At 44.4% G+C, this 15,622-nt stretch overlaps 1 protein-coding gene across 1 annotated transcript in view; it reads left to right on the top strand.

The window, feature by feature from the left end:
* Window positions 1-13,200, top strand: part of LOC146860055 (uncharacterized) — a 141,014-nt gene extending 127,814 nt beyond the window's left edge. The window contains exons 22-23 of the mRNA XM_085643830.1: window positions 2,501-2,599; window positions 11,586-13,200. Of these exons, the coding sequence (XP_085499956.1) occupies window positions 2,501-2,599; window positions 11,586-11,618 (132 nt within the window). The 3' untranslated portion in view covers window positions 11,619-13,200. The remainder of the gene's footprint in view (window positions 1-2,500; window positions 2,600-11,585) is intronic.
* Window positions 13,201-15,622: the final 2,422 nt, after the last annotated feature.

The following is a 15,622-nucleotide window of genomic DNA, read 5'->3' as shown; positions in this document are numbered from 1 at the left end:
CAGGGTACACTTTCCTAGTATTCCTGTCCCATTAAACAGCTTTCCTCTTCTCTGAGTTCTTGAACAGTGCAGGGCTTGCCTAGTACTCCTGTCCAGTTCAGGCCTTTCCTTGTAACTCTGGCCCAGTGTGGAGCTTCTGTGCCAGCCTCTTGCTTTCCTCTTTGTTCCAGCCAGCCATGGCCCGTTCAGGTAAGAGCAATGGGGCTGGGTTGGGGGGTATTCGACAGATGACCATGAGGGAAAATTAAAGAAATATTACATTTTCCCTTGCCCTCATCTCTAGAAATCCCCCCTCACCCGGCCCCACCGCTCTTACCTGCACGGGCCGTGGCTGGTTTGGGCCAAATGCATGGTTTTCCCGCTAGCTCGTAACTTATGCAGGGCTTTCCTTGTAAACCTATCTCGGGTGTTTCTTTCCTTAGCTTATGACTTTCCTAGCATTTCTGTCCCAGTGCAAGGCTTTTGCACCCCCATATTATTGTTTGGTTTGTCTTGTAGCTCTGTCACAATGTTGGGCATTCCATTTATTCCTGACCCAGGCCAAGGCTTTTCTTGTAGCCCTTCCTCAGAACAGACTTTTCTTGTAGTCCTGGCTCAGTGCAAGTGGTCCAGAACCAGTTCAGTATTTTACTTTAAGTCCTGGCCAAGCGTAGAATTGTTATCGTAGTCAAGGCCCATGTGGGGCTCTCCTTCCAGGCTAGCTAGACCTAGTGCGGGGCTTTCCTAAGAGTCCTGGCAGGGGTTTACATGCACCTCTGGTCCATTGTGAACTTTCCTTGAAGTCCTGGCCAGGGCAGTGCTTTCTTTGTTCTTCTGTCCTAGTGCACGATGTTCCTTGCTGTCCTGACCCAATGAAGGGTTTTCCTTGGAGTCCTGTCATAGGATGCATTACGACAGCAGAGGGGACCCCAGCGAGTGTAAACACAACGCTGACCTCCTGACCAATGTGTGACAATGGAGGAGGCATCCCCTACACCTTGCTATGGAGCCCGTAGTCTAGTATGACTGGGGTTTTACAGATTCAGAAGAGAGACCAGTAGGATAATAAAAACTTACCTGTTTATATGTTTACAACAATAGACTGTTGCTTATCACATTACCCTGACGAAGAACTCAGACCTGTATAAGCTCTTAGAAAGGTCAAAACATGTTGGTAATTAGGACTTCTAGTTCTAGTGATCCATTGCAAATCACTATAAGACCCCTACTTTTTAAAGTATCCTTTTAAACATATCAGTGGTACTAGCTGAATAAAGGAGTGTCTTGAGTATACCACTATATATATTTTATATCTAAAACTGTCCCCCGAAAAAACAATCACACGTAATTGAATTCAGATTTATAAGAATTCCCAGGGATGGACCAGCTTCCCTTGGTTGAGTCCGCCTGGGTAGCAGTATCCTCACCCAGGTGTGGGAGGTCATCAACTGATGAAGCATGCCTCCACGGATATCAGCCTCCCCGGTATAGCCATGGGACACTCATCACCAAATTAATGTCCAAGAAGGATCAGATGCACCCCTATGTGGCCCTGTGGACTGCCCTCCATCCCCCTCCTGCACACGTGATGATACCGTAGTGCGAAATCACAGCCAGGCACATCACTGCACACCACAATGCACACTTCGATCGCTCCCATTCCTCCCTGACACCCGGTTTCCCCCCACAGTTCACAGGTTTGTTTTCCCCCGCTTGGCATTTTCGAAACTAAAAACATCTGCCATGGAATACATTCCCAGATCCTGTCAGGGATGACTTACATGGGTAAAGGTGAGGGCGTAGCACCAACCCAAACCCCCGGGATACATGCCCAACAAGACATTGCATGACATAGCAAAATATGCTGAGTCACACTGGAAGATGACTCCCGGGCTGATGTAAGCTACCTTATCCAAGTTGTATTGATGTATGATAAAACTACTAAATGCATTGAGACAAATACTGCTTACCAAATGCTCGTAAATGTATGTTATGACATGTCAATGATGCAATAACAACTTGTACCAGGAAATGTGAAAATCTTAAACAAATTTAAACAAAAAAACTGATGAAGCATGCCTCGATAAGTTGAGGGTGAGACGACTTCTCAAAAACCTTTTGATGCCCTCCTATTAGAGTAAGTAAAGAAAAAATAGCTGAGATTCAACGAGAGTACCCTCAAGTACTTTTTTGTATGTTATATTTCCTAGAGGATATACTTGAGAATTTAACCTCCCACTAACTCCCTTTAGGATTTATAGAATGCAGCTTCCCTTGAAGCGATGACCCAGGGCAGTGCTTCTGTTCCCATCCTATCCTAATGCAGGGCTTTACTAATAGTGTACACCTGAACACTTAGATGCTGCATAAGTCTGCATTTCTTGCCCGGTTGGACAGTAGTGCCACTTACAACATTAACATTGATAAAGGGAGCCCAGGCTGGTGTGACTGTCCCCAGTATCTGGAGGAAAGGGAGGTTCAGGAGATGAATGTAAACCCCTTGATTTTTCTCTTTTCCCAGGCCCTGAAAACGGATGTCTGTAGAAAACTAGCCAAAGCCTGCGCTCTGAAACCTCCCTACGATCACCTAGAATCTGGAGTAAAGATCACAAAATGGAGAGTAAGTAAAGACTATCACCCCTCGACCACTGTTGACATACCAGCTTTCTAAGCCAATGTTGCCATGGATTTTGAGAGACCAAGGAACACAAATTGGAACAGACCATTGGCAGGAGCAGCATTGGGGTTGGGGTTGGTGGAGCAGGCAACTTTAATAATCTATAGATGACTCCGGAGAGCCAAGTGAAAGGGAATGTGCCTCTGAACTATTCATTGTCTTAATTTTTGAGGTTTGGAGAAATGGTGTAAGAAATGCTGTGGAATGGCCCACCACGGTTCTTGGTGCTGTGATAAGGAAGGAGAGAGCAGAGGAGTAGATTGTATGCTGTGGGATAAAGGTTGTAGGTGTCTTTTCTACTGATATGGTTGATCTCTCCGTGCACACGAGAGTATAATTACATTAGACTCCAGGAAGCCCATACAATAGGAAATAAGCTTCCTGGATTCCTTTTTTTTTTTTTCTTTTTTTTTTTATTAAAAAATACCTGGTACAATCAATAATCGATACATTTTATACTTCCATCTACACAGAATAACAACTATAACCTAACTTTCTTTACAAAGATTAGGGAATATTTCTTTTATATACAAAATAATATTACATATCTGCCACAGAAAAAATAAATAAAATGAAAAACAGCTATAAAATTAAGAGAACAAAAAATAAACACCACATAAATTTCGAATCTCTCGACAACCCCAAAAACTCTTAAATTCATTACAATCCAAGATATACAACCTTAGGCAAATTTATAAACGAGAGTCTCTCCATCTCTTAAGGGGGGCCCAGATACTAATCCCCAACTTGCTCAACTTCCTTCCCTTCCGAGTATATAGGGAGGATTCGCTATTATGAATCCCCAAGAGTCTGGCCAGCCACATCTGGAAGGAAGGTGCTACAATATCCTTCCAGCCTGCCGCTAATAGTATGCGGAGAACAGCCACAGATATAAAAACAAAGGCTTCATCCTCCTTGCTGAGACCCAGTTTACTATCAATTCCTAATATCATAAGGGTTGGGGATAGATTAATTTTAACACCTAACAGCCCCTCCCAAAACTTCTCTATCTCTCCCCGAATTCCACTTCATTTGTCACATTGATAAAACATATGCAAAAGATTAGCAGGCCCTTCCACACACCTTGGGCATGTATCGTCGACTCTTTTACCCCAATCATATAACTTGGCTGGTGTAAAATACAAATTAAAAAGGGTTTTATAGTGTTGGGCTCTCAAATTCGTGGAGCGAAATAATTTCCCAGCTAATTGCAATGCTTCATCTAAATCAACCTCAGGGTTTTGTAATTTCGACATCCAGGAGGACTCAAATTTATCCAAATCCTCTGGTATTCTAGATAATAAAGTTCTATATATAATTTTGATTTTAGTTCCACCTCCTAATAAGAACTCAATTATATTAATGTTCCCCCCTGGAGATAGCCGTGGTCTGATACCTTTCAAGGTTAGATATATCTGTACAAATTTAAAGCCTTGATTGTCCGGAATTTCAAATCTCCGTTGGATATTATCAAAACTCGACAAATTGTCCCCTACAAACAAATCACCCATTCTTCTGACTCCTTGCTGTTCCCAAATTCTTCCCATCCTATCATTACTAAAATGCGGAAAAATACTGGAATTCCAGAGAGGTGTACAATAGTTAATTCTGGGAATTGCCATTATTCTTTGGACTGATTTCCAGACTTCCCACACACTATCTAGGACCTTATATTGCGTTTTATTGTAATAACGTCTGTCAGTCTTACGCAGAAGGAGCCCAAGAGCTTCACTACCCAAAAGTAATTCAAAAATAGACGGCGGGTTCAAATTGCCAAAGGGGTATCAGCCAGATTTGTGGCTGAATCGAATAATATTGCCATCTGGCTAATTAGACAGGCCCATTGATAAAATCTAATGTTAGGAATTGCCAACCCTCCTTTTTCATATGGGAGAGACAGATATTTGATAGACCGCCTAATTTTGCCATATTGCCACATATAATTCATAAATAATGCTTCTAAAGATTTTAACATATCCTCCCCAATCATAGACGGGATAGAGCGAAAGAGATACAATAATTTAGGTAGCATTGTCATTTTAAGCACATTAGCTCTCCCTATTAAAGACAAGTGTATAACATCTATTCTTTTTAAATCTGCCGCAATATATATAGCGGAGTGAAATTATCTTTAATAATTGTATCAATTGCGGAACTTATCCTAACCCCAAGATAAACAGCTGAATCCAAATATCTTTGATCGAGCCTTCCGATATTATTAGTACATATTATCTGGGTCTTATTTTCATTAAGCAGGTACCCCGAACATCGTCCAAATTCCAAGGCTATCCCTGTAATAGCAATCAGGGACGCCTCTGGTTCTGGGGTAATTATAGCTAGATCGTCTGCATAAGCCAACAGTTTAGTTTCATATCCCTTACAAACTATTGGCTTAACATCATCACATCGTAGTATTCTACGTACAAGTGGGTCAATATACAGGGCAAAAAGGATTGGTGAGCAGGGGCATCCCTGCCGTGTCCCCCGTGAGATACAAACTTTTTCCGAGCTTCCTCCCATCATCATAATTCTGGCCTTGGGGTCTGAATACATGGCTTTGATAGCTTGCACAATTTTCGGGCCGAAGCCCCTTCGCTCCAATACCCCCCACAAATACTTCCATGTAACACGATCGAATTCCTTTTCTGCGTCCAGGAGGATCATGGACATCCGTCCCCCCATGACAGCCTGCACATCAAACAAAGTAATGGCCCACCTGATATGATCTGTTGTTCCTCGACCTGGGATAAACCCATGCTGCCACGGAGAAACCAGACCGCCAATAACCCTCCCCAACCTTTTAGCCAGGACCTTAGCGTAGATCTTAGTGTCCGCATTTATGAGGGATATTGGTCGATACGACCCAGTATTTTCTTTAGGCTTACCTTTTTTATGGAACACCACAATATCGGCTTCTTTCCAAGATTCTGGGATTTCCCCAGAACAAATTATGCCATTAAATAAATCCAACAGCAAAGGGGCTATCATATCCTGTAAACATTTATATAACTCCAACGGGATACTATCCGGCCCGCAGCTTTCCCTGTTGATAAATCCTGCAGTGCTTCCACCACTTCCCCTATTGCCAAATCCTTCTCTAACATTACTATATCCTCATTAACTAGCTGTGGGTCTATGTCCTCGAACTCTAAACTAGCGATATCTGCTCCTCTCCTTGCTGTATAATTTTTGATAATAGTTCTTAAAAACCTTAAGAATATCTTCTGGCTCGGTATAATCCTGATCCCCCTCTCGAATATTAGTTATCACATTCCTGCTCCGACCCTGCCTGATCCTGAGTGCTAGAAGTTTCCCTGCCTGCTCTCCTGTCTCATACATCTTGCCCCTGTAAATCTGATATTCCTCTGCAGTTTTCGAAGCTATCCACTTATGTAATTCTGCTTTAATGATGAGGATCTTCTGGTGACTTTCGACGGCCTCCCTCCCATGAACAATATCCATCATATGTAATTCTTCTGCTTCTGTCAAATGGACCAATAATCTCTCATTTTCTTCCCTAGCCTCTTTCCTGAACCTAGCTGAGTAGCTAATAGTTTCACCTCTCAGAGCAGATTTAAAGGAGTCCCAAACCATATTTCTAGATGTGCTATACCGGTTCATATCATAATAGTTTTGAGACCAAATCCTTATATACTCTACAAATTTAGGATCTGCCAATAGTCTCCTCTCGAAGGTCCATCTTGAATAACCCTTATTAAAAATATCTATATCGTACTCCATGATTAGAGGACTATGATCGGAAATCACTTTTGGTAATTTTTTTATACTGACTCTCTTCAATTCCGTTGATGAGATAAGAAAATAATCCAATTTAGTATATCGCTTGAAGGGATATGAAATATATGTAAATCCTGGGTTATTCAGTACTTTATCCCCCCAAACATCCGACAACCCATGTAATGTAATTAGGGAACCCAGTGCTCGAAATACCTTGGGCTTACGACCTGTATAGCCGGCATTATTAACAACATCTGTAAGGTCTGCAGAGATATTAAAGTCTCTGCAGACCACAAAGGGGCCTGGCCAACTCGCCAGTTCTATCTCCAATTGATCAAATAGCTCGGGCTCATCCTGGTTAGAGCCATAAATTGTACATACTGTAAATCCCAGCTCGAGTTCCAACAATGCCCAACTACCTAAAACATCTGTCCGTTGGCGTCTAGCCCCTCCCATCATTGATTTAGCCAATATTGCCACACCTTTAACGGTCGATGTCTGTGCGGAACAAGCCAACAAATCAAAACCTCTTATACTTAGCAGATGCTTCCTGGCCCAAGGTAGATGAGTCTCCTGTAAACAAATTTAATCTATCTGGTTTGATCTGAAGAATTGCCCAAGCCTTTGTCTCTTGTTCCAATCATTCAGGCCCCCAATATTAACTGAGCAGATATTAAGCTTCCCCATTAATATTTGCTGAGTTAACCAGTCTCCTTTGTCTAAACTCAATCAAATATTTTACACTAAGAAACTTAAACCATAAGAAAACATAACACCAGGTATTTTCCTTTTTACATTTTTTCCCCCTTTTCCTCACCCTGTTTCCCCCCAACCAGACACCCCCTAAGGGCCCCTCCCTCCATCCCTCCCTCCCTAACCTGAAATCGTCCCACCACCCATTTGAGGCGCTCAGACCTTAGTCTGTGCATATGATGCGTGCCGCGCTAGAAGCCAGGGTCCTATAAAGCCCAACGTCAAAAATTTACATTACACCCATACATATTCCAAATATCATAAAACCAGGACCACCTAATATACAGTACCATAGGAATTCAACATGACAACTCCCATGCCCACTCCTTTCCCCCTACACCCCCCCAAAAAAAAAATTAAAAATCCTTTGTTTTTCTTCCTTTCCCCTCTTTTTTTAAGGGCCCCTCCCTCCATCCCTCCCTCCCTAACCTGAAATCGTCCCACCACCCATTTGAGGCGCTCAGACCTTAGTCTGTGCATATGATGCGTGACGCGCTAGAAGCCAGGGTCCTATAAAGCCCAACGTCAAAAATGTACATTACACCCATACATATTCCAAATATCATAAAACCAGGACCATCTAATATACAGTACCATAGGAATTCAACATGACAACTCTCATGCCCACTCCTTACCCCCTACACCCGAAAAAAAACCAAAATGTTAAAAAAAAAATCTTCTTCCTTTCCCCTCTTTTTTTAAGGGCCCCTCCCTCCATCCCTCCCTCCCTAACCTGAAATCGTCCCACCCCCCATTTGAGGAGCTCAGACCTTAGTCTGTGCATATGATGCGTGCCGCGCTAGAAGCCAGGGTCCTATAAAGCCCAACGTCAAAAATTTACATTACACCCATACATATTCCAAATATCATAAAACCAGGACCACCTAATATACAGTACCATAGGAATTCAACATGACAACTCCCATGGCCCCCCCTTCCCCCCTACACCCCAAAAAAAAAATTTAAAATTCTTTTTTTTTCTTGCTTTCCCCTCTTTTTTTCTTCTCTTCTTCCTTTACCTTCTTTCTCTCCCTTTTCTATTCCCCTTTTAACCTTTTGACCTTTTATATCCTAGAATACCTTTCCCTACATTTTCTCTTCCCACGACCACCCCCATTGTTAGATATGCCAGGCCCACTTTATTTGTCCAGGGAGTCCAAATATTCTTTAGCTTTTATTTCTGATGAGAAATACCGCGTGAGCCCCTGGTTAATGCCCATAAATTGTGCAGGATTAAAAAGATAGGCCTGGAGATTGTTTTCCTGGAAAGGTTTTATAAGCTGTCTCAGACTCCAACGCCTTTCTACCGTTGAGTGACAGAAGTCAGGCCGCACGAAGAATGAAATCCCTCCGCTTGATCTTTTAGCATCTGGTCTAGCTTTATCTGAGATTGTTTGCTGGAGGAGGAAATTGCCGAAGAATACTAATATGGCCCGTGGTCCATCCCCCTCCTTTGCAGGCACCCGTGGTTTAAAAGGAGTACGATGTGCTCTTTGTATTTCTACTGCCCAGTTCCACTCAGACAATTCGGGGAAGGCAGCCTTAAAAAGATCAATTATATACGCCCTGGCATCGGACCCCTCCAAACCTTCCTGCACCCCCAGCACCCTAAGATTATTCCTTCTTTGTCTATTTTCAAATTCTTCCAGCTTCCACTGGATATCTTGAATTTGTGATCCTTGGGCCTTCACCAGGGCCGCGGCACTTGCTGTTTCTGATTTAGTTGCCACAATTCTGTCTTCAAGGTTTGTGACTCTTTCTCCTATATTGAAACAGGTTTTAGAGAGCTTTCTGACGACCCCCTGCATTTTCCTCATAGTTGCCTGAGTTTTCCGGCTATCTTGGCGTGTTTTCTCCCTGTGCGCCAGGATAGCTTGGTAAATTATATCCAATGTGGGGGATGTATCATTAATCCCATTAGACTCTACTGGTGATGTACCCAGGAGTGGGCCTGATAGAGGAGCAGCCACTGAATAATCCCATTTCAAGTCTTTCTTCCCCCGACTTTGCGTAGCGTTTTTTAAGGAAGATTTTTTTTTAGCTGTCAAGGGGCGGTCGACATCACTGTCTACAGAATCTGATTCTAGGCTACTAGCCCCAGGTGATGTGCTCAGGGCACCGCCCCTTCTGAGACCGAAAAGAAACAATCACTGGGTTCCTTATCTTGTTCACCTCTAGCTTTATCTAATGATTCTGTTGACATAGTCACTTCGTTCAGTTCCGGAATAGAGGTCACAGGTTGGCCTCTTTTTAGGCTCTCATGCTCCCGTGCCATTCTTGCTTTACCTTTTTTATTAGCCTTCATTTCTCTGCCATCGTTGCCATCCATGTACCCCCCTTTGCCTATTTTGAATTTGCATGCTGCCTCTACAACCTCTACAACCTCTAACACTGCCAACCCTTCAGAGGAGGCTAGAGGCAAATTTTCTGCTCCAACAGCAAAGTTCTCCTCTCGTAATGCTGATCTGGCATTCTCCTCACCTCTGATATCAACTAAGGAGGGGGGTATCTCTTTCTCGACCTCCCCTTCATGTACATATATATATCGAGGTAATGTCATCTGTACTGGGGGTGTTCTGTCTTTCCACCCGAGCATCTTCTCGACTCACCTCCTTATTCTGCCCCCAAGCGCCGTCGTTGTTTACAACCGCTACTCCAGCCGCTGCTCCAGTCTGCGCTTCCTTCGTGCGTAGGAAGAGCTCCACCACGGATGGACCTGCCGGGCGGTTCTTGTTGTTAGCTCCACCTCTTCCTCGCCTTGGTGCCGGCGGGTCAGGTGAAAGGATCGGCTGCGAGCAGCTGGGAGAGTGCACCGAAGCCGCTGAATCCGCCGGAATTTCGCCCGCTCTTTTCGAGCGGCCGCCGCCGCTTTACTGGTAACGGAGCTTGTCGCTACCTTGGGAGCCATCGCACGACTGCTTCTCGGCTTCTGGGGCAATAGCACGGTGAGGTACTCTCCAATAATTCGCCCGACTGCACGAAGCACGATTCTTGAGCAAAGTAACAAAAAATTTTTACGAGGATATCGCATGGGGGAATAAGGAGGGGGGATTCCTGTAATCAGACCGGGTGGTTTTTCCGTTTTTTCAGTCTTTACATGGGTGTCAATTCATAGAGTCAACCCGCCATAGCCTGCTAGCGCTGCTGCCGACCTCCTAAGCGGCCGCCATCTTGCCTCCAAGCTTCCTGGATTCAGAGAGGATCTACATCAGAAACATCAACTTAACCCTGTTTAAAATGTGCATGATTTCTATTGCAGGAATGATGTGAAATGTCCCAAAAATTATGCGACATGTATCCTCGTATCCAAATAGTGCAAAAGCAACTGTGATGTGAATAATAGCTGCTTGTGTAGAGCCTAAGATCCCGAAACAGTGTTGTTTTTTTTTAACCCAAATGACATCTTAATTACAAGACGGGGCATGATGGCATCATCTTGTGCATGCCCTGTCCCAAGCGTAACGCGAAATATCAGACAGATTACACCGGCGTAAACAATATTTTGGAAAGTTCCTTTTTAATAAAGTTATCAGAGCCCTCCTTAGAGAAGGGAAATGGATTTGAGATAATGGAGCAGAATGAATATTATTTTTAAAGTGGAACTGGGTTTGAAGTATGGATTGTGTATGTTATGAATGTAAACTGAGCAGTATCTGGGGAGTAAGACACATTCTGCTCTAAGGGAAAGGTGTCAGGATGTAACACAATATTCGGCCTGTGCAAAGTGGGCCTGCTCAGCAGTCGAGCCCTTCAGACAAATAGTACTACATGGTCATTAAAAGTGTTTTGGTGGGGAATGAAAACTTATGGTTGTGCAATTATTCCATGGGTGCCTGGAATCTCAGCACCTCCTCCGTTATATACACAAACTCAATCATTCAGTCACTGGGAATGCACCATCAGTCATCCTGGTCATTACTCCTAGACTCTAGGCTCTCCATGAAGAGACAGACTGGAGCATGACCTGCAAGCAGCGCTTAATTTGTGCCGGTAGTGAGTACTGGCACTCCTTTTTGGAGACCGAGATTTATTTTCCACCATCTGACTTTGATTCAGAGCAAGAGAGACAAAGACAGAAACTGGAAAAGATGAACAAAGCGAAAGACCAGAAAAACAGTGATAAAGAAGAAAGCAGGGATGAAAATTACTAGAAAGAAAGTGTGAGGGAATGAAGAAAGAGGCATGAGGAGAAATAAAGACTAAGCAGATTTGGTCAGGAGGAACCCCCAGCATTCAGCAGAACAGGTGGCTGGCTCCCAAGAAAAAACATTTATTTTTTATTTACAAAGTAATCACTGCCTCGGAGACATGGAGTTGGGACAGCTTATTTGGGTTTGATTGGTTAGATAACTTAGAACAGCAAACACTGTGGACGTCAGAGGGGTCAGCAAACAGCATTTGATGAGAGAATTCATCTTTGATTATTTTTCTTCCGCAGAGTCACCGGGGGTCGTATGACCTTCCGCACTAACTTAGACCGACAGAGCAGGAATACAAGATGCCAGATGGAAAGAGAGAGAGCATATCCGACAGATCAACAAATGAGAACACGGTTACCAACATATATGTGGAATGATGCCCATGTTAGCTTCCTTTATGTCTCATGTATTCTGTTACCTGCTGCTTCCTGTAGAAGGCTGTGGTCCAGGCAGGGACCAGCTACCATGAAACACTCTCCTCACAGCTGTCCTGTCCAAGTGACCACTCTCTATCTCCACGAGAGCCACTGCCTAAGCCTCATTTTCTTCAATGCAACAGCATCACCCCCTGGGAAGAGGTGGAAATGCACTGCCACCCCTGGGGCTTTGGACTAAAGAGAAGCTGCAACATGGGGTAAATGTATTCTGATTGGATCCAGTCACCGCACAACCTAGAAGCGTCCTGGACGATCATCGCACATTATACGCACCCCTACACAAATATTTGACATGCAAACAAGAGTTGGTGCTGTGAATGAGCTTCAAGAAGAGACTCAAAATACCTTTAGATATGCTGTGGGGTTGGGAAGTGAGTTGAGGTGGTCAGACCTATGCATAATCTGTCAATATTCTCAGAAGCTTTGGTTGTTCGTTTGCATGTTCTAGCTAATTTGCTAGTTGTTGGGTCTGTGTTTTTTATTTCTATGGCTAACGTGGTTACTGGTGCTTCCAATATTGCGATAAATGATGGAAGGAGATAAAGTTACTTCCTATTGTCTGCCTGCAGAAGCACCAAAAATTGTATTCGAATTTTCAAATGTATTTATTTGCTGAGCATCTATTTCAGAAATTCTGTACAGTGTTTACTTCTGAGCATACATAAGAACTAAGCTGTGGATGGCAACAGAAAGCTAGTGATTTGGATTGATGGGGCGAGTGCGATAAGTTCAGCACCTAACATCAAACTAAGAGTCGCTTTTTGAGTCCAAGTTTATGGGAGTACGCATTGGCCACGTAGCAAGGGATTGGACGTCTGAGAAATGTGACGCACTTCCTGTTGTGTGTGCAATGCCAAAAACCTCTATATTGCCCCTCTGGGCTGGGCCAATGACACAGGAAGTGAGGCCCAGTTTTCTGGGTTGGCAATGGTAGCTCTAGTGAATCAGAGCACTCTCACAAGAACCCCACCTCTTTCTTAGGACCTTATACTCGAAAGGCAGCATAGCAGGCACAGGAGGCGCCCCTGACAGGTTTAAAGTGTGGAAGAGCAGGGCCTAGAGTGAGTGCAGTTTACTCCTGAAAACAGGTGAGAGTTTAGCCGGGTGATTGTACAGAATATGCCAGGGCTACTTATTTATTCAAGTATAAAAATGTAAGTTATTTTTTATATTAAGGAAAGGCAGTAGCCAATGCTGCAATTCCAACTGTCTTATTTTCTGTAAATTCAGTCTATGTGTTAAGGAGCACTTCTCCAATTGCCTCAAAACGTCCATTGTTTTATCTCTAATAATGTATTAAAATGGTCTTATGAAGAATGTTAACCCTGAAATCAAAAGTGATATATGTGTTGTTTGAGGAAACACTAAGTGGAAGCCCAAGTGACTGCAAAATATTTTTTCTAAATAAATAGGATTAAAAAAGAGTTTATTTTCTTGTGTTTTATTCACTAACGTGGTTGTTTCGACTACGAACAAGTACTGGAAAACTAATAGAGCTGAAAAATAAATGAACTTTTCTGAATACTTCCATCCTTGCAGTCAATGCACCACTCATCCTTGTTGTGCACATGCACCAATCTTTCCACCTATTGACTCATTCTTGCACGCACCCACTCTCATTCATAATACCATGCACAGACGCACCAATGAATGAAGAGACACTAGTTATGAACCAGACCATTGGCATTTCTGCTAGTTTATAAGGGTTGTGAGAGTTCTTCAGTTAGTGTGTGGATGCTAGTCTAATGTATGTGAAAGTGCTGTCGCTAATATGTAACTGCTGATAATTGGCACGATTTTATGTGATTGCTAGTCTGTGGAGTATGAGGGTTCAGTCAGTGATGTGATACATTGTATGTTGTCTGTGATAATGCAATCAGTAGTGTTTGGTGTTAGTCTGTGAGAGGTGTGAAACTAATACTGGTTGTCACTGCTATTCTGATGGATATGGGAGTGATTTATTTAATGCATTTAATTTTTTATAAAGCGCAGACTTTACCTGTAGGAGAGTAGGGTCTGCTATCCTATGGTCACCCCAAATTTTTGCTTTTTGCTTCACTGGTTTTTGACATATTGAGGCTGTGGGCCTGCCAATCAGACCCCCAGCCTGCTGTTCTCTCTACTAAAGTAACACTATGCACCCTAGGTGCATAACCAATTGGAAGTGGATCACCCTGTGAGCCCCTGTACCAGTGTACACTAGGTACCCAGGGCATTGGTGTACCCAAGGCCTGCCAGGGGCTGAAGCATGTATTATGCCACCCCAGGCTTGGCCTAACAAAGTTGACACAACTGGCTGATCACTCAGCTGGGGTAAGTTGGTGTAACCACCTCTTACTTAGGTGTAGTATACCTATACCTAACCTTAAATGGGACACCTGGTAACCTATAAGTCACTCCTATGGCAGGCCTTAACAATCCTGAAGGCAGAGTGCTTGGTTCCATGTGAGATGGTGCTCTGGCATGAGCTGAGCCTGTCTGCAGTGGTCGGAACAACTTCCTTCTACTGTTTCCAGATATCGTCATACCATATACTCTTAAGTGCATTATGAACCTCGCGGTTAAATGCTAACTTTGGTTTGGCTTTATCAAAACATGTCGAGTAAGGTGTCATACGAATTGGAATACTAACCCCTCGCCAATTCTGGCGACGGGGTTAGCATTCCACCCTTCTAGAGGGACACGACATGTACAGTACCTGAAACCCGGGTAAAATCAGACATAGCCTCAGCTCCACAAAATGGATGCTGCCACCACAGACACAATTCTGCCCTCCTGCTGCTGGGAGTCCTTCCAGCTTGGGAGGTGTGGACAAAGGGTTTCCTGCCAGGGGAGGTGCATGCACCACCCCAGACAGGATTTTGTGTATTGGTCAGGTAGGGCTTGAAAGGAACCAGACATGCCTGAGGCTCACAAGGAGCCTCGGTGCATATGCCAGTTCAAACCGGTCCTGGGGCACACCAGTCCCGGGCCTGGGGCGAGCTGGACAAAGGATTGGGGGTGTAACCACCCCCCTTCCTGGTCCCACCCTTAGGGAGGGACCTAGCAGGTAGTCCGGCCCCTAGAATCCGCTTAAAGGTAGGAGCTGTGTCCTAAGACTTCAGACATCCTGGAATCAACTTGAAACTAAGAAGAAGACGGGAACTTCGACGCTCTGCCACACAGAAGACTGAAGCCAATCTCCCCTGTGGTCAGGGAGTGACCACCTTGCTAACGCAAGCACCATCCAGCGAATCACCGTCTGCTTTGCCGCCGCCTCCCGCCGGAGCCCGAGCCCAGAGACTGACAAGACCTGGACCTCCAGACCTCTCACCGCCCGATTCACAGTCCCTGAAAAGAGGAGACCCGTGGAGGCACCGAGACACGTGGAGCCAGCCATCTTGGAACGACTACGACAAGCTGACAAGTGCAACAACCAAGGCTCCCTCCAAGTTGTGCTTTGGGATCTGAGAAGCCCAACATCCGAGCAGCATCTGCACCAAAGGTGAGCCCTCCAGCATTTCCACGATCTGCGTGGGGCCCTTCTGCATTTTGTTACTCGACGCGCCTAACCGGTTGCTGGCCCGCTGGCTAGTGGCCATCTTGGCGACGAACCTTACAAAATACACCGCTGGTCTGGTTGCTCCAGACTGGCCCTTGCTCCCCTCCGAAGAAGCAGTCCCTCTGACCTTGCTGGTCAGAATCATCAGCTTATTTCCTTTCCTACAACAATTGCTTTTGCCAAGACTTGTTTGCTTCGATCAAGTCGCCGACACCGCCGACAGCGAGAGCCTGCGTGGGACAGCTCGTGACTCGACTCCTGGACGTCGTCGACCTTCAGGGACCACATGGCTGCAGAG

This window comes from Triturus cristatus, chromosome 3_1 (genome assembly GCF_964204655.1).
Source record: "Triturus cristatus chromosome 3_1, aTriCri1.1, whole genome shotgun sequence".
Taxonomy (NCBI): Eukaryota; Metazoa; Chordata; class Amphibia; order Caudata; family Salamandridae; genus Triturus; species Triturus cristatus.
This window is presented reverse-complemented; position numbering and strand designations above follow the sequence as displayed.